This window comes from Coturnix japonica, chromosome 5 (assembly GCF_001577835.2).
Source record: "Coturnix japonica isolate 7356 chromosome 5, Coturnix japonica 2.1, whole genome shotgun sequence".
NCBI lineage: Eukaryota > Metazoa > Chordata > Aves > Galliformes > Phasianidae > Coturnix > Coturnix japonica.
In genome coordinates, this window is record NC_029520.1 from 15,427,796 (window position 1) to 15,447,489 (window position 19,694).

The following is a 19,694-nucleotide window of genomic DNA, read 5'->3' on the forward strand; positions in this document are numbered from 1 at the left end:
TGGGAACTGAGATGACTCCAGATCTCCTGGAAGCCAGACCTGAGTGAAGAAGTTCTGAAAAGCAGGGAGAGCATCCCTCTCCTTGTATTAACAGATAGAAAACGGGACAGTATTCTCCAAGGAATTAAAGATATTACACAATCCTCTTTCCTTACGTACAGACTTATCAGCATACAGAAGTAACCACTGGCTCTTATTACAGCTCCACATAAAGCCAAAGACAATGTCTATATTAGACTATCCTGTCCTTTGCACATTTGCAGTAATTCCTACCATCTAACCTCACTGACCCTCTCCCCCCGACGGGGATTCCTGCAGATAAAGTAAAGCATGTCAACATCTGTTCCCATTCACACCGATTTTAATTTACAAAAAGAGCTTTGCTATTTTCAGAACAGGCTCCGGAGCACAATGACAGATTTAAGGCCTTTAATGGGGTTGCGTTTTGAGTGTGTCAGCATTTCATACTCACCAGGACTTGATTCTAAGGGGTTGCACCAAAGGAAACTGGGGGTGGTTACAGAGCCACAGCAAGGGTGTTCTCACTATGGCACTATTTACCTAAAAACCAGCCGACAAAGTTTTAATGTCCTTAACAAACCTCAGGTTTTGCTGCTTTGGCCCTAGAGCACCAAAGGCACAATTCCCACACCAAAGCACACCTCAGCAGACCACAGGATGCATGACTGAGGGCGGGTTTCCCTAACTGCTTCCTTGTGACTTAGCTCTGTTCTTACTGATTTTTGGAGCTACTGGTTTTTGTAAAAGCCAACCAAGGCCAAAGCTTTGTGTGTTTTGCATCATTAAAGGAGGAAAAAAAAAGGAGAAGAAAAAGAAAAATCAAATTAATTATGAGTGTCCAACTCTGCCATCTTACAAGCTTCACAATAACTAATCATCATCATTCTAAAGTTTTTTTGAAGTCAATTGTATTTATAGATGATCCGTGTTCTTAATCTAAAGAACTTACATATCTTTCTGCAAAGCGGCAGAGCATGCAGACTGCAAAGGTCACAGTTGTGCATAAACAATCCACAAGGTTTCAGAGAATTCCTGAGGACTCGAAGTATTTTTTTCCATCTCCTCGAGAGCTTGCTTTCTCCCTTTCTTTCTTTCTTTCTTCCTTCCTTTTTTAAAGATATACAATATGAAGAACAACTTGGAGAAACAATGCACAAGTTGTGTTGTAATCACATAACAGCTAAGACATGAGCAGCTGAGCAGAAGGAAGATGGGCAGTGGAATGCCATGCAGCAATCAGCACTGTTGACTAATCAGAATTTGAGACACTAGAAGGTAATAAGGGTATTATAAAGAATGTCTTATTGAAGGAGCAGCTGTTTATGTGTAGCTCACTGTTTAAATGAGTTCCACTAGATTGCCATGGTGTGTTTTGATAAAAATGTTTTACTCAAAAATAAAAAATAAATAGAAGGGAAAAAAAAAAAAAGAAAAAAAAGATATTGTATCAGGAACAGCAGTCACAAAGGAGCAAATATCTGGATAGCATGAGCACAAGCACATTTACTGAAGCGGCTTTCTAGGTACTGGAGACCTCTAGAAAATGGCACAAATTCAGTGGCCCTGCAAGTTACAAAAGAATATTCATTACTTAGGCAAAGCCTAAATGTCATCTTTGTTAGCCTCCACCACTGAGTGTTGTTGCCATGGGCACAAGAGCTGAGGTGGTTGTGAAGGGTAATAGACAAAGAGGAAAAAACAAGGGAAAGTATAACTGAAAACAACCACAGAGCTATTTCAAAACCGTTACATTAGCACCGGCAGCCAATAAACACAATAAATAAATTCAACCTCATTCACAAAACAAGCCAGTATAATGTCCCTCCACATCACCATTAGAATAAAATTGTTCTATGATCTCAACTAGGAAAATCCAATTAAATAACGTAAAAAGACCAAAAATAGAAACAATATTCCCAAGGACACCAGTGAAAGCAGACAACTCACCAGACTTCTCAGACAATAATCGTGTTGTTCAAATCTATTTGCCATAGGGCCATTCAACAGTTTTTGTTTGCCTGTTTCCTTCCAGAAACCAACTTAAAGTTTTGGTTTTCAAAATATCTTTGAACTGCTGAGAGCAGGACGAGCCTGTCTCAGAGTACTGGAAATTTATCATAATCCATTATTTAAAATATTCTACTTTGGACAGCAAGGGCTTGGTAATATTTAAAAGCAGTCAGCAAGCAGTGGAAACTCTGGTATCTTTTGTAACAGTTCACATGTCAAACTGGCAAAGTGCCCACAGCGTACGGCAGAAAAATCTATTTAATGTCTGCCCCACAAGGCGACATGAGGCTTGATTGGCAGAAAGCAGAGAGTGGCTTTTGATCATGTGTCCTAACAAGCAGTTCCAGCTCCTGTCTCCTCGGCTGAGCGGCTCCACATTACCTATTCAAACAGAAGTGACAGGCCACTGCACTACTCTTTGGCTCTAGTCTCACGCAGTGGGAGCTATGCTGGAGACAGAGCCACTGATTAAATATATCACTTTTTCAAGACAAGCAGGTTGTCTGAATCAAAGTTGGACAGAATAGACTCAACATTATTAAAAGAGGATATAAAACTGGAGCTGAGTGATGTTAGGCCAGTTTGTACAGCCTCAGGGATTCACAGACTGACAAGGGGAATAAGGAACAGCAGAACTCATAAAGCAGGGTCAGAAATTAGCTGTGACACCTTGGCCATTTTCCCATCACTTCAGGGCCACTGTGCTTCAAGTCCTGTAGTCCCTTCTTGGCCTTTTTTTTTCATGATTTACTGGGCTCGGAGTGGGAGGGGGAGACATAAAAATCATTAACTACAGAAAGTTGCAAATTGCAGTTTGACAATAAAAAAATAAAATATTAGCCACGCTTCACCACCTAATATACAGTCTTTGCTAATTAGATTGGGTCTTTTTCCTTCTATTTTCATCAGCCAAATTATTGTCATCAAATAATTTGTTGATACAGCACTAGCTGCTCTTGCTAAAAGGGATAACTGAAAGCTGGGGGAAATGACTGAATAGAGATGCTTATTATATTGCCGTATTAGTTCATTAACAAATTGGTTTGATTTTTGAGGTTATGTGTCCGGTCGCTGTCTGCTGTGTTATGGGATACACAGATGCTGAAAGGCAGCAGACTCAGTGTGTTGTTGACTCCTATCAGGCAAACAAGACAGAGATACCGAAACGTGGAGGAACCGATGCTCCAGCTACATTATTAATTGCTGGAACCACTGAAGATGTAACAAAACCCAGTAATAAAGCTGCATTTAAACAGCTAAAAATACAAACAGTCCACAGAGGAAACTGAAGCGAAGGAAGTATATTTCAACTAGTAACACATGTGCATGCCACATCTATAAAATCACTTCAGGGCTATTCAGAGTTCTGTGAAAAATGTTAAAATCATGATAGCAGATATTTTTTAAGAATTACTCCTGCAGTAATTCCACTGCAATTAATAGTCACCTCAGGAGTGAATGTGGTTCAATATTTACTTTTCACTATGACAAGATATGACGTTTTAAAGAACCTCCAACTAACGTGTTAGTTTTAGTTTCACTGTTACTATTTAAAAGCAACCTGCTTGTTATCTATTTAAGGCACAGAGTGCTGTTTTAAATGGGAAAATCACAGGTAAATCTGAAGAGTAGAAAGACCAGAGCCCTGCCTTCACACGTAGCCCCTGTCACACACAGTACAATTGCAAATGTAAGCAGGATTCAGTCCTGGAGTGTTGTCAGACTAACAAGAAATTCTCTCTCCAATTTTTTGGTGCCACTGCAGGCTCTCCGGACTGGTGTGCTCAGAGTTCCTCCAGATGGGTGAAAAAGCCTGCTTGCTTCAACATTTTCTAACAAAAGACAGAAGAGCATTCAATATGGGTGGCTGGGGATTTTTGTTGGTTTTCTTTTAGGTTCAGTGACAATCATGATTCACCACAGAAGGTGATGTCACAAGTTCTTTAAGAAACATGAGCAGGCAGCAGTGCATTATTGCTACACATCAAAAGATGGCAAATGGTTCTGTAAAGCATTAGGTAAAACAGTTAATAAAAAGGAAGATGAAAATAAACAGGCATTCATAAATAGGGCACTTTGCCCAGGAGCTCTGGGCACCTATGTAAGTAAAACTAAAAATACATTATGATTAATAAAAGAAAACAGCTATTAGGCACATTCCAAAATGCTATGTTGTAGAACAAGATATTTTGGCACTGCTTTGCTGACTGGCAGCCCATGCTAGTGTGGACTCGGGACAGAAACAGACTGTAATGGGTGCTGCCAATTGGGATAGAGCAGTGTGAACAGGAGCTACCTGCAGATGTTTACACAGAACTTGTCCTTACGATTGTATTTAACAAAGGCTGCTGCGCTCCTCTTCATGACTCTCACCATCTGAACTCTAGCAACACAAGTAATTCTTTATGATATTAAATACACAGCAAAGGAGGAAGATTCTGACACGTGTCTTGCTTCATTTTGGAGACCAATGTGCCAATCACTATATGAGGGAGATGCCTTAATGCAAAGCTCGCTCTGAAAGTAATGCCTCCTATTTCATTATGTTGGCCCATGATGTCAGTACAGCAGCAGAAGTTGAACCACCCCACCGATATCCCATTACATGTTGCTGTCATGTGACAGATGGCAGCAGAGGGCCAATATGACAAAATGACAGCTGACATGGAAGTGCAGATGAAACAAAGGTGTATCATTGAATTCCTCCAAGAAGGAAAAAATGGCACCTACGGATATTCACTGACACTTGCTGAACGTCTTTGGAGACCGACCAGTGGATGTGAGCACAGTGGGGCAGTAAATGGTGCATTTCAGCAGTGCCAACAGTGACAGTGGGTCACCTCCACTGGTGCAGAATTTTATAAGCACAGCATGCAGGCTCTTGTTCATCACTGGTGAGAAAGTACAGCTAATGGTGGTGACTGCCTTGAAAAGAAAAGTGTTCTGTAGTTCCGAATTTACACTATCAAAGAGTGTATTTTGGTCTCTGTATCTATTGTAATTTTCATGGAAATAAATCGTAGGCACTAGTTTCAAAGTAACCTACATGTAAATGGAGATTTAAAGGATTCATTACAATCCAAAATACTTTATGAACCTTAAGAATCGTGTCACTCAGAACACATAATTGCATTTTGCCCCTGATTTGTACTTTGCACTTCCTCGTTATGTACTAGGAAGTGAAAGCCCATACGCAGGGCTAGGATTTGAATTATATGCATGTCACATATGAACAGAGGGCTTGAACTATCACTTTGGAGGCTCAGGACAAAACCTTGTGGGCTTTAAAGGTGCCAGATAAGTCCTAAAGCACAGACCTATAGGCTTTAAAATAGACCATGTCTGACACCACAACTTGGTGCTGCGCCCAGCTCTGAGCTTCCCAGTACAAACAGCACAGTAGACCAGCAAAGGCTGCAAAGATGTCCAGGTGACTGGATCAACCTTCATACAAGGAGAGACTGAGAGCATTTAACCAAGAAAACAGATGTCTCCATGCTATCTTATAAATGGAACTACCTGATTACGGGAGTAAAGAAGATGGGCCTACACTCTATTTAGTGGTACCCAGTGACAGGCCAAGAGACAATGGGAATAAATGAACATACAGAAAATCCCATTTAAACATGAGACAAACTTTTCTTATTGCAAGGGTGGCCAAACACTGAACAGATTGTCAGAGAGGCTGTGGCATTTCCATCCTTTGAGATACCCCCCAACTGCCAGGACCTGGACCAAAGCAGTGGCCAGAGGTGCCGGTCTTCCTCAGCCACTCTGCACTCCTCCTTTTTTCTTTTTTTTTTTCTTTTTTTTTTTTTTAATGTCAACATTCTTCCCATTAGAAATTTCAGGGAAAATAAGAACAGCTGTAGGATACAGAAATGGTGAAAGGTACTATTTGAAATGGAAAAAAAAAAAAGCAGTTATTTTTACCCCAATGCTGATTTGCACTTAATACATGAAAGTAACAAAGATGGATCTAGTCTCCTTAATGCAACATTTGTTTGTAATTAATTAGCACGGCTGAAGACTAATCTTAATAATTGTTTGTTTTTTCCAGTGGAGGCGGGTTTCCCTCATGAAAGTGGCCTCTTGGAGTTTCAGACTGAAACACCAAGGTGAGAGTAGCTGTGCTTCCCGTTAGGGAACTGAGCACAGGGCTGCCTCATGCAGCCAGGCAGCAGATGCCTCTGTCTCTCTTGTGGCAGCCAAATAAAGTTGTCAACCTTATTTTTAAGTAATGATAAGGTATCTAAACCAAATACTATATAGGAGAATGAGGAATATATCAGCATTTAAAATGTATATGCTGCCGAGCATTTTTACTGTCATTTCTTTAAGAAAAGCAGATCTAATTAGCTGTATCTCTAAAGTGCGTACCTAGCATTTTTATTATGTATTATAACATTTTGCTTAGAGTTGACATTTTTATTCTGACAAGCACTGTCTGGAGAGCTCTCAATAAATAATACATTTACAATTTTCAGTAAATAAGCACTGGACACAAATCGTTATCCTTACTTACAGCTGCCCCTCTCTAATAGTGCTTTTACAAGTAAGGTGACTATTCAGTCTAATGCAATACTCTCAGTGCTGGAAAGATATTTTCATTCATTACCCCAGTCACAAGCACTTAAAGCACTTTTAGGTCCTGTTGCTAAACAGCAGGAATGGCAAAGCAGATAAGACCAACAAAAAACAAAGTTCACCACCAAAGAAACCTGAGGTCACTCCCCCTCCAGAAATTAAAAATACAATGGCATACAAGATCAGTCACATTTGAGCCCTATCTTCATTTTATTATGTTTACATTGGCAATGTAAAGAAGGGAATTATTGCCATCTAGTCCCTACTGCTAATCTGATGACTACAAAGAGTATTTCAGTTCCTGTTTTAAAGCACCATCTGATCATAACGTTGTGTCACAGTGCATCAGAAACCAGTGGAGTCTGAATTCATCTTCTGCCAAGATTGCACAACTGAAGCAACTTGCCATATTTTCACAGCTATTTACTCACTCGTAATCTTTGCTACAGAGCCCACTGTTATTTGTACCGATTCATACTAAACTTGCTTTTCTTGCTGCCCTAAGGAAAAGGTGGCTTTTAGCTATGCTTCTCTACAATGATTTCATGATTTTCATAACACAAAAAAACCCCAACAAAATTAAAAAAACAGTATAAAGATAGCAGATCTTATACCACATGTCCTTAAAGGAGACAAAAATTGGATGAGCACACTGTGGAAAATTATATAAAATTGTAACAAGGAAAGAGTTTATCACACAGTAAAAAAAAATTACATTAAATTGTGTCCAGGACTGAGGTGCACTGTGGGATTAAAGAAAAGGATGACGTGAGTCATGAAATTAATCACATAAGAAAATACAGTCACTGGTGAGAAAGTGGCTGGAATGGTCAGTAGATGCTAGAATTGAGAAGATCTTAGTCTATTTCTGTTTAATTTGCCCTGTCCACAAGACCAGCTTAGAGCTCAAGTTAGGAGACAATGAGGAAAGGCTGGAAGCCCTTGTTCTAAGGGGAAGAATTTTACTTATCTCAGATATTCAAGGTTGAATAAAGGCATTTCCCCCCTGTGATAAGAGTATCTTAAAATGGTGATACAAAACATCTACCCAGAAATACTTTAGAAATTTGTAGCTGGAAGGGATGTCCCAATCATCAAAACTGAGAGCTGCGTTTTAGACTCTTCTGCATCAAGACTGTGATCAACTCTGCGCATTGGCAAAAGCAGTAGATTTATAGAGGTGTGGAGGTACAAAGCTTACACAAGAAAAAAAAAAATAAAAAAATCTGCTTTGGGAAAGAGAATCTTCGAGAAGCTGAATAAAATGACATAGACCGTAAATCTAAATACTGTCTGAAGGTAATCAATGGATAGTTTTGCCTGACAGGTCTACATACAGCTATTTCCCTTCAACTTCTTCATGATACCTGCGTAAAAGCCCGCACTGTTTCCCTTTTCTGTGCCATAAATAAATTTTGTGAATAAAGAAAACCAAAAGAAAATTTTCAGATGTAGCATGAGACATGCTGAAAAACGGTGAAGAATAATATGTAGTGTAGACAACCAGATAATAAATGTGAAGAGAAGGTGGAAGGAAGACACTTGTCAATTTCTTTAATAAAAGTTGTGAAATGGCATTTAACGATGATGAAGAACTCAAAAGGACTTAAGTAACATAAGACAGAAAATTATAACAAAGGAGTGAAATCTTATATAGCTGGAAGAGTAAATAAAAATTTTAGAGAAATTATTAACAACCAGATACTGTTAAACAAGCTTGATCTGCTTTTTGGAAAAAAAAAAAAAAATAATAATGACCTAAACATATGTTAGGTTATAAATGTCATTAAAACAAGTTCCTTGAAGTTATTTCTGCTTCAAAGAAGAATGATTTTTTTGACTGAATATGCAAGCAACTCAGAAAGAAATTAGGCTGCATCTTCTTTCAGTTACCAGGGAACTAACCTTAGAAACCACTGTATTTGCATTATTGTTCCTAAATTACTTTAACCTATTAAGACATTGAAATTAGCAGTACATTTCAATAAATGAACTACCACAAAATTTTAAATCCATAAAGCTACCCTTAATATTACATGAAAAAAGGAATATATTTTTTCTAAAACAGAACCATATATTGCATGGAAAAGATGTGACAAGTGTGATTTTACAAGCATCACTGAATGAAAAAGACAGAGGGAGAGAGTTGCATATAATTATATGGAAAAGAGGTAAGCAAAAGAAACCATTTAGGAAAATGTGCCACATCTCTCTCCTCTAACTTGATCCAAGTCATCTATTCATTGTGTGGACTTCTGAGCCGTGATTTTTTGGAAGCTGGTTGGGAGTTTAGCAGAATTCCTGGATCTCAGTTAGGACCTGAATGTTACTACAAATGGCTTCCAACAACAAAAAAAAAATAAATAAAATAAAATAAAATAAAATAATAAAAATGTGGCATTCAAAGCACTGACTACAATGACTATTTACCTAATCACTTGCAAATTTGCTAACTAAATATTATTTTTAAGAATTAAAGAAGAAAAGGAAGCACAATTAGCCCGGTACCTAAAAGAGATGGAAAGGTTTTTCAAAAGAAATGAAAGGCATATGAAGAAGGTGTATTTTCTCACATGTAAAGGATTTGTTTCTAGCTGAAAGGAACAGCAGTTGTCATGATATTTCATGAGTATCACAAACTGAAACTCCTCATTCTTATACTATGATGTAGCACACAGGTTCTGTTAATAAATAAATAAGCAAATAAATAAATCAGTATGTGAAAGTTAATTTTCTTTATTTGTCAATGGCGTAATGCATATATATTTGTTTGTGCAATACTTAAGTATAATGTCCTTACTGGTCCAAAATAAAGATTTTCTTTGGGAAGTGTTAATCTAGTTTATGCCAATGTAAAAGTAAGCTGTCAATTATTATTAGCTAATGAACATTAAAGTAGAAAACAACAAACCACGCAAAACCAGAAAGTCCTAAAACGACTGCTATGGAATAGTGTTATATGGTTTTCCCTATTGCATATAAAATTAATATTACATATGAATCTTTAATTTTTATTTTAGTCATCTTCAGATGTATTATATATCTCAACGAGTTACATATATCCATCCACTGAGAGACAGTACAAACAGGTGCACATGACACAGAATAGATGGGAATTTATGAATATACTGCTCTTTATATAGATGTTCATTATTCCAACATGCATACGTAAATATCTTTGATCTCTTGATGTTCAGCTATGGTCTTCAAGAAGGAAACAAGAATGGGAAGCAGTTTATAAAAAGCTTGTGCCAGAATTCTGAGCTGAGCTTGGCTGAAAAATGATACTGTATACATTGCAGAGAATCAAGGTCAAAAGTGAATTAGGAATCCAGGCCCTGAGTAATGAGGGCTTAGCACTTAGCAGAAATGACATGCCCAGTTTCCAGCACAGAAGTGCCAGCTGACCTGCCAACCTAGCATTCCAGATCCGAAAGGGGGGAAATCTGCTCTCCTAGCTACAGACAAGATGTGTACTACTAATTATTGCTCACAGAGGCTTATGTTGAAGTACAGTAGGATAGTTGTCTGGAAGCCAATTCTTAGCCTCAGTCCAGGCAACATAAATCTGTCTCACCAAATTAATATAAGCAAGATTCTGAAAGAAGGGTACAGGAAGGGAGAGCAGTGGTCTGACCACGCTATCTAGTACACACTCTTCATATGAGCTGAAGAGATTTAATACTTAATTTTACTGGAGAATGTTTCCAAGAAAAAAAAAAAAAAGACCAGGAAAACAATCCTTCTGCTCACCAATGAACTACTGAGACTATGTATACTGAGGTTATCCTGTAGGTTCTAGAGTCTAGCGTTGCTATTTAAATTAAATACCTTCTTATTTCTGACCTCTTCTATTTTACGAGAACATATCAGAAAAGTCTTTACATACTCAACTCTAAATATTTGTTGCATTCTGTTTTGTTTTATTTAATAGTTATCAACTTTCTAATTTCCAAATAATTACGAATTAGGACATGAGAGTGCCTTAATGCACTAGACCTGTGATGTAGGTGGTTTCAGCTCAAGCTACAGCAAATGCTAAAAATTGACCTAAGGTATATGCAGTCTGGGTGAAGCTCTCATGTTCACATTATTACCCACAAGACATGACACTGGCTGAAGCACTATTATTAAAGAGAGATTAAAACAGCTGTACATTATGCTGAAGCACTCACTCTTTCCTTTATAAACAGACGGTCCTGGATTACAAGCAGCACTTGACCATTTAAATCACTACAACAACCAGATTTAACCAGCTGGGCCATATTCTCTTAGGCAGTGCCTGCTGACCTCCTCAGTCACAGCTGCTCAGATAAAATTCTCATTAGACAACTTATTTTCAGAAGCTAAAGGACTCTGATTAAATATATCTGTTTAGACAGGATAATGTCTTTCAGTATGTATTTCTTTTTCCAGTGTTATGAGGTAACACAGAGAGCATAAGAGACCTTTACTGTCTAAAGGTGTACCACTAAGTGTTTGTTTCACTAGCAACTCATATTATATTCAGATCTTACAGATGGACTAGGAACTTCCATAATTATAATTAAAAGAGACTGCTGCTGTGCTCATGTAGGGGTTAGAGCAGATGACTAGAACTCTTGACTTCTTATTTCACTTCAAACTGTACAATTAACTTGACGTATGACCTCACGTTTGCTCATTTCCCACAGCTACAGCAATGTTCATGGAGCTCCACCCTACAAAATGCTAACACAAGCTATCCTTTTATTCAAAGGAACGATGCACGATTTTAAGCTCCTCAAAACTAACAGAAGTACACAGCAGTAATAGATATTTGTTTCCCATTACACTGATTGAATCAACTATATTCTGTTATCTCTAAAGATCTCTATTTGCTCTAAAAGTCAACAGGTGCCTTTTAATTTTGTGACAGATCAAGACTCCTCAACAGCACTGGCTGCATATCATTTGAAGAAGAGAACTCCAAACAAACCCATATAAATGATAGGTGGTAAAGATCATCTTCTTATTATATACGTATTATTAGGCAACGTAGTTTAAAACAGAATGTTGGCAAAATATATTTGTAAGTTCGTACCTCATTCCTCCAACCCAAGGCAGAATCAACTGAAGTACCCACAGTTACAACAAAGATCAGAACCTTAAAACAGTAATTACTCTTAACACTTTATTTTGTTCAGATCAAATAATATGGTGAGCTTGCTTCATTTTAGTTCAGAAATACTTCTGAATACTAAAATAGTTACAGATAAGAATTTCGATATTTATAGTAAGCACAAAACTTTAAAACCATTTTACCTAAGTAAAAAATTCTGAAGAAATTCCAGTCTTTCTATTATTTATTTTTCCATATTGGTTTATGTGGTACCAGTCAGATGTTCAAAAATTTTCTGTAAAATGGATGTTTGTCTATTTTTTTCCTACAGAAACAGAACAAGCTAGATGCATTGAAAAGAACTTAACTTGGAGATCTCTGAACTTACAGGGAGACTTTACAATAGTTTTCTAGCATACTGTGCTCCAAAAAAAGGCAAGATTATTTCACAGATCACAAATGACCTTTTTCACAGCTGGTGAGAATACTCAGTACAAGAGGCTCAGACTTGGTGAGAGGGATCTCTTTGCTGTGTATATAACAATCTTAAATAGCTAGCATATAGCAATGCTGAGAAAGCACAGAAAGCTCTCAAGAATTCACATAAAAAAAAGCTACAAAATGCTTGAGTCTCTAAGATATGATTTTAAACTGTTTAAACCCTCTGATGTACATTTTTATTAGTACACCATTCAGTATAATCCTGGAGAAGTCTTAGCTGTGGTGTCGCTACAATCAACAGCAACTTGTATGTACCCGCAGCAAAGTATGAGCCAAGACCTTTGATTAGCATGGAGTGTTGAACGACTGTTACTGACTGTAAAAAACAACTTTGCCAAACTAACATTTAAAATAGTTTTCCTAGTCTAACCACCAAATCTAAGAAAGCAATTTTTAAAAGAGTGATCTTTACAGCTGAAAACAGACAGATGGTAGTAAAGAATCTGGGACATTCTCTCTTTAGAGATGTTTCACCAGCTTCAGAAAGGACACCTATAGAACACATTTATCTATGTGCTGGCATTTAACAATTGTGCCAAGAAATTTGAAAGCCTACTTCCATCTCTACATGCTTTTATTCCATATTTATACTTATTACTTTTCAGTATCAATTTTAATTGAAATCTACTTTACTAAATGGAGCCAAGGGATCCTAACACATAATGTTTGAAGACTGCGACCATATCATGAAACTAGGGAGCAAAAATCATTTTGAACTCATTCATATTTCAAAGAAAAATAGAGATCACAAAGTTCTACTACCTTGGGATCAACTGTGCTACAAATATTCCTCCTGGGTTATTTTTAATGCCACAATACAACACTGGCAACAGAACAGAATCCACACACGTATCCCTATATTTCAATATCTGTTTCAAAGCCTTCTGCTCCCACACCTTCCCTGGTTCAAATTTGTTTATGAGCTTACAGATCATAAGATGATGTTACAGAAGTAAACAAGACTTCATTCTGCTTGACATTGTGAAAGTATTTCTTGTTTGACCCTGACCTTGTGCACGTATATACCAATAAACTCATTCTCCAGTTCAGTTTAGTAACCATCAAAGAAGAAAGCCCAAGCATAGCCAATGAAAATATAGAAAATATCTGAATAAGGACTGAATGTATAAACTGCCTCGCAGCTCCAAGATTTGTCCTCATTTTTATGTCAGGTGTGCTAAAGAGAAAAAAAAAGAAAGGAAAAAAAAAAAAAAAAAAAAAAAAAGAGAGATTTCTTCCGCTACATATCTAGATATGATATATAGGTCAAAACTACAACACTTAAAGCTGTTTCCCATTCTTCTAGCCACATATACTGGGTCATTAAGGTGATGAAAGATGAGTATTTCTAAAGCAAAATATAATAGCTTATGTTTTATTCATTCCTATTGTTTCAAATAAACATTTGTCTTTTAAAAGAGAAAGAACAAATTCCACTGAAGAACATCCTTCACGACTCTACAAGCAGTTAAAAATTCATCATAACCTCTCAAGTAAGAATGAGTTTTCAACTAAACCAACATTCTTGCTTTTACTCACAGACAACCAACACAATTTAGAAAGTTTTATAAAACAGATATATTTGTCTTAAATCCCTAATGGATCTCAAACTACCATTGCCATGGTAACCTGTGAATAACTTTATCCTAGCCTTTGCCAATTATGCAATTTTCTGGCTCAAGATACCCAACACATTCTTTATACCATAAAATCTGTAGGGGGTGGGAAAACCATATCAGTCATATTCAGCACATACCTTCTTGCTCAGTCCTGGTCATTTCTTCTAGTTTCTTCTGCTTCAGTGTGTCCACCACATCTGCAAGGCTTCCTTTGCGGCGTTCTGGCGTTCCAAAATTAACACTGGTCATTAGCTCACTCCGGTCACGACTTCCTTCGTCAGGCTTGTGTGGTGAGGTAGAGGTATTTCGGAAGGAATATAGGGAACATAACTTATTACTCTCTGATTCCTGCAAAGAAACAATTCAGTGTGAAAATGTGGGCTATTCTCTTAACATCAGAAGGATCGTAAACAGGTAACAATTGAAAGCATTAGGTAATTAGTCTGTCATGCTAAGGAGCCAATATATATCTTCCGTTTTCTAAAGCGTGTGTTATTACTTGAAATTTGCAGTTTCAGTGCTTCATAGGGCTCTTTTTTATTTAAGGCCAGTCCTCTCCAGGGCTCTTACTATTGTATTTCATGCCTGAGATACTCCTCATCAAGGATTGCGCTTGTCAGAAACAAGCCACTTCAACATTAATTTGATGAATGTGTTAAGCATTTGCAGATTTCTTAAGTGACTTAAGTAAAGGTATTACAGGTAGCACTGAGAGAGAAAATACAGGCAAGGACAAATAATTCCTGGATAGATATTAGGCTAATGGAAAACAACATAACTTTAAAACTTGAAAAGTTAGGCTAATAATGACTGAGAAACAAGGGAAAACATTTGAATACATTTCAAGTTAAACAAAGCTTATTATCCATCCACGCTCATTTACTGCTCTTCAGATCATATACTTTTCTTTAAGAATGAATGTTATATTGCTTCTCATATACAAAAGCAGATACTAATTTTTAGACTAATATTGACAAGAATGAGGAAACAGATGAGTTTACATCAGAACAAGTAATGCATGCTGAAATGCATGTATTAGGACCACACATATCAGAAAATGTATTTTGTAGTCAAAAAAGTTATAACAAAAAGTGAAGAAAAATGGTTCATCTCCTTTGCCAATAGATAGAACCAAAAAGCAACCAATAGTGTCCAAATTTCCTTTGTTTTGCAGCATTACCCAACAGTTGAGCCCCACAGGAAATTTTCTGCCTCAGAGTTTTCATCCTCACAACCACAGATATTTGCTGAATTTAGCTAAAAAAGAACAAATCCTTCTATTTGCCCTTAAAAAAATCAACCACAGGGATTTTTTACACACTTCTCTTTCCAACATTATTCTAATTACTCTAATTATAATGTTTAATGATATCAAACTTGAAATGCTAAAAAATTTGGGTAAAAAAATCAAGCTTTTTTCTTCACTAAAAGCCTAGCCATAAAATATATTTCTTCTAAATAAATACTTAGAATAAGAGCAGCATTATATTTAGGAATTAATAGAAACTAATAGTTCTATCAAAAAGCATTCTACCTGCAGGGCATGATAACATTTCTAGTAACATGAGCTGAGAATTACCCATTTACAGTGCCGAAGAAACATGTGGTGGGAAAAGTCTCAGGTGAAACAAGGTCTCAAGAAAGATGGATTAGAAAGCATTAACCACTGGCAACAATATCATACATAAATTTTTGCTTCAGTCATGAAGTGAAGGAATTATGAATTGCTTGTGCAATATAGCAGAAAGTGCTCACTAACCATGAGCAAGTGTGGTAACTAAGGGCTGTGAACTGCACAGAAGGCAGTGGCAACAAATCATCATCAAGCACAGCAATATGTGATCAGCATAGTACTATTGTTGCCACTGGTGAAGAAAGTAGCATTTGCTACTGAAGCTGAAAATGCAGTTATTCACTAAGATGATGCTGTAGCATCTGAGAAGCGACAGCACCACTGTCAACATAACAGTAGTGGAGGAAATTACATAAGAGCAGACAGAGAGGTGACACAGAACAAAAACTTTAACTTCATTATTTCAGCAGTTAAACTTTTCAGCCCAGCCATTCATATTCAATAAAGACTCAGATATCACACAGAAAAATTATAGCTCAGATGCATTTGGTACAATGCTGAATTATTTTCTTTAACAAAAGGAAGATTTTCTTAACTTGTACTCTTCTTAAAATTTGTTAGAAATTGTAACAAAGATGAGAAAACATCTTCTAATATTTTGTAATTTGACACATGAATTTTCCATAATACATTTCCTTAATGAAGAACACTATGTCACATGGCATCTTACACCTTTGAAGACCACAACATAAGAGCATCGTAAATAATTTGGAATGACTTTGTTCTCAAGAAACCATCATATCATCCTCTTACAGTACAAGAAACAAACCCACTAGGCTCACTTCTCAGCAAGGAACATTAAACATGTTGTTTTGCCCCAAAGCCTGAAATGTCCGTAATAGAGATGAGATAAATTCAAACTCTGTGAATATCACAAATATTTATGGAATTATTGCAAAATGATGATTGATCTCTGAAAGAACGAGATCTGTTCAACTAAAAGAGTATTTTACATTATCAGTTTTGTTGATAATTAAAACATAATAAAAATAAAGTAATAAAAGGTATCCTACTATTTTCAATTGTTCATCTCTGCAGCTTTGTTAGGGATCACTAAATGGCTAATAGGTTGGCACTGTGCTGTGTCGTAACCGATACTTTCAGAAACCCAGCAAGGATGGCTTTTGGGGCCCCATATTTTTTGAAATCAGAAATGGTTATAAAGAGTGGCAAGTAGCTTAACAGGCGAACTGCACAAACTGAAAGTCATTCAAGAGTTTAATTGGGCAAATGGAAAAACTGTAGGCCAGTCCAGTGTATATAAGTAATTTATGTAATAAAAGCAAAACTCAGCTAGAAAAAAATGTCAGTTTTGTATACAGTTATTTACAAGAAATGAAAAAATTCCCATTCTTAATCTACAAATAAAATGTAGCAAAAATAAAATTTTATATGCTATAAATTTTTTAGCTACCCGTCAGAAAAGATATGCAGCTAATGCAAGAAATCATGCTTTTACTTAATTCTAAGACCCCCACTTACCATCTAGTCGCATTTAAATGAGAAAACATTAGTATTTCCAGTGCAATATAGTAAAAGTTTTCCATCCATACTTGGCCTTTTTATTAGTGGCAGCATTCTTTTTTAACCAAGCACAATGCTACTTTGAATATGGATATTTCAACATGAGTGGCATTATCAGTTTTCCAGACTGTGTGGAGCACACTGCAAGAGGCCAGTTGGCCATTGCCTTCAGCATTTCTCTGAATGGCTTAAGTACACTATTACTAATGGCAGAAACTATTCTGAATAATAAGATTATAATAAAGCAATAATAATAATATAATATAATGTTTGAATAATTTCAAACAACAGACAAATAAAGTTGGGCACCATCTCTGTCCAAATGTATGTTATTTTCTTCTTACATTAAGATAATGTGTCTATTCTGATACATCCCTTGCTCTGACACAATGATTTTTTAACATGAACATTCACTAAGATTCAAATGGTACATGTTAAACATTTAGTTCTGTTAAAAGGCATTGAACAAATAATCACTACTTTTACACTAACAATAAATTATATTTTGGGGGGTATTTAGATTTTAACAGCTCAAGTAGCTCCCACCCCTAGTGGGTCCACTAGTTTTAACAGTGCAAATGAGGGAGTCCTGCTGTAACCCATATAAATAAGGGTATTAAAAGTTGACCTTATATTTTTCATATCAGGAAGCTAATGTTTATAGCAATATCTGTACACCACACCACAACCTAGCCTGCAACAACTTTTTTCAAGCCTTTTCACTTGCAAAATAAAGCAAACACATAAAATAACAGTTCCATAGGTGACAGACTGCAGGCTAGAACACAAATAACTATGCTTTCTTCTTCCCTGAAATGCCCTAAGCACAAACAAACCCCATATTTAAGGGCTGAGAAGAGACACTGCAGTTGAGTGTGGGACAGGTCTCTCTTTGGAAAAGTTAAGCACAGATCAACAAGCTATTGAACAGAATCAGTCCTCTGTTGGGAGCCTCAGATGCAGGTGTAAGTGAGGCTCTGGATTTTAATAATGAGACATCACTGAATCTTTTCAGTGTCACTCTGGGTAGGCAGCATAGCTTCTGCCACAGAGCTGCTCTCTGAAATTGAGAAAAGAGGAAAACTTGGTAACTGAAACTGTGGGCTGTACAAAGGCAGGGTCACTCTGTTAGTCAGCAAAGTGTTAGTCAGCAAAGTAAGAAAAACTGCCGTCAAACTTTGATTGAAAGCTGACAACTGTAATCCTACCCAATAGCCAAAGTGAAAGCTGTTTCTGTGAGTTCGACTGAATTTGCAGGATGAATGGCCAAAAAGAAGCAGAAAGCAAATATTACTAACATAAAATGTGTTAGTTGAATTGCTTATTTCCATGTGGATGAGGCTTTTCTGTTATAAAGGGATATTTATCTGTCTCTGTATTGAATGGGACACATGTAAACACCCCAGGAAAGTTGGATATCCAGAGTGGTTTTTATTCCAAGTACTAGACGCATGCTGGCACTTGGAACTCGTCTGGAGTTAACATATAATGAAAGCAAATGTTTACAAAATCATTTCCAATCAGGACATTAAAAAAGGTTTCCCATTTTGAGAAATTTAATTAAATAGAATTAAGAGAAATTATAAATCTAAGTGATAATTTCCAATTCTGATCTGCTTAAAAAAATAGGAGTTTTATTAAGGAACATTTATTTAAATCTAAGGCTTGAGAATGGCTGCTATGAGCTACTGAGAGAATATGATTTGTAAAGTCTCGGCAAATTATGCTAGTGGGAGGGTAAATGGCAAGTAATGGAATAAAACCTCAAGTCTTTAACTCAGCATTTACTCTGATATAACTTACATTGATTTCACTGCCAGAATATAGGCTGAATACAGTCTTTTAAACAGCTTGCATTTCACCTTTAATGCTTATCTAAAACTCATTAAGAACTAATACAACAGCAAGCATTAGCTCTAGCCCAAGTAATGATATACTAAAGAATTAAAAGAAGAAAAAAAGAAAAAGCTTACTTAGGTAAAAGGTTTAAAAATGGAATGACGATAATCAGGCATACGCAATGTGAACATGACCTTATGAACAGGTCAGTGCTAGATTAGATATACTTTTGTGGAATAGGCATAAATTCTTTGTTTGATGTATAATACAGCCACTTAATCACTACAATCCCTTCAAACTCAGCTGCTGGAGCATCTGGAGAATCCAGACACCAAGTTTTCAGTAGAGAGATTTCTGAAAACAAGGTTACAGTTTAAAAATCTTCTCTTCACAAATAAGAAAAGCTATAAAAACATTGGCAGACATTTTGCTCCCATTCCAGAACACAAAATCACCTCAAAATCATTAGATAAATAGATTGGTCATTTTTAGACAGCATACGATTTGCTATCAAATTTTATGCACAAAACTTGTGTGCTTACTTAAGAGTTAAATGCTGAGTATTTTGTTAATCATCCAAATACCATATGCTTTAGCTCCCTGTGTTTAGGCTGCGCAATAAAACACAACAGTATTGAGACTTTGTGCCCTGGATTTTGGTTAAATGCTCACATTAAGTAAAATGTAATGGAAGAACCATTTGTAGAATGAGTATTTAGATTTATGTTCTCATCTAAATTGAAACTAAAGATGCATTGTGATCAGTCCCAGCTGATTAGCACTGTTTACCTTTTCAGTAAATAAAGACACATACTTTATGATGTGTGCTGCCAGAAGCTGCCAAATCAAACAAGGACTGTGTGGCTTGGATATTCCAGAC

The 19,694-nt window shown here is 36.5% G+C and overlaps 1 protein-coding gene across 1 annotated transcript in view; it reads right to left on the bottom strand.

Moving 5' to 3' along the window:
• Nucleotides 1–19,694, bottom strand: part of SOX6 (SRY-box transcription factor 6) — a 399,666-nt gene that overhangs the window by 193,771 nt on the left and 186,201 nt on the right. Inside the window, exon 8 of the mRNA XM_032444750.1 lies at nt 13,956–14,166. Coding sequence (XP_032300641.1) covers nt 13,956–14,166 — 211 coding nt within the window. The remainder of the gene's footprint in view (nt 1–13,955; nt 14,167–19,694) is intronic.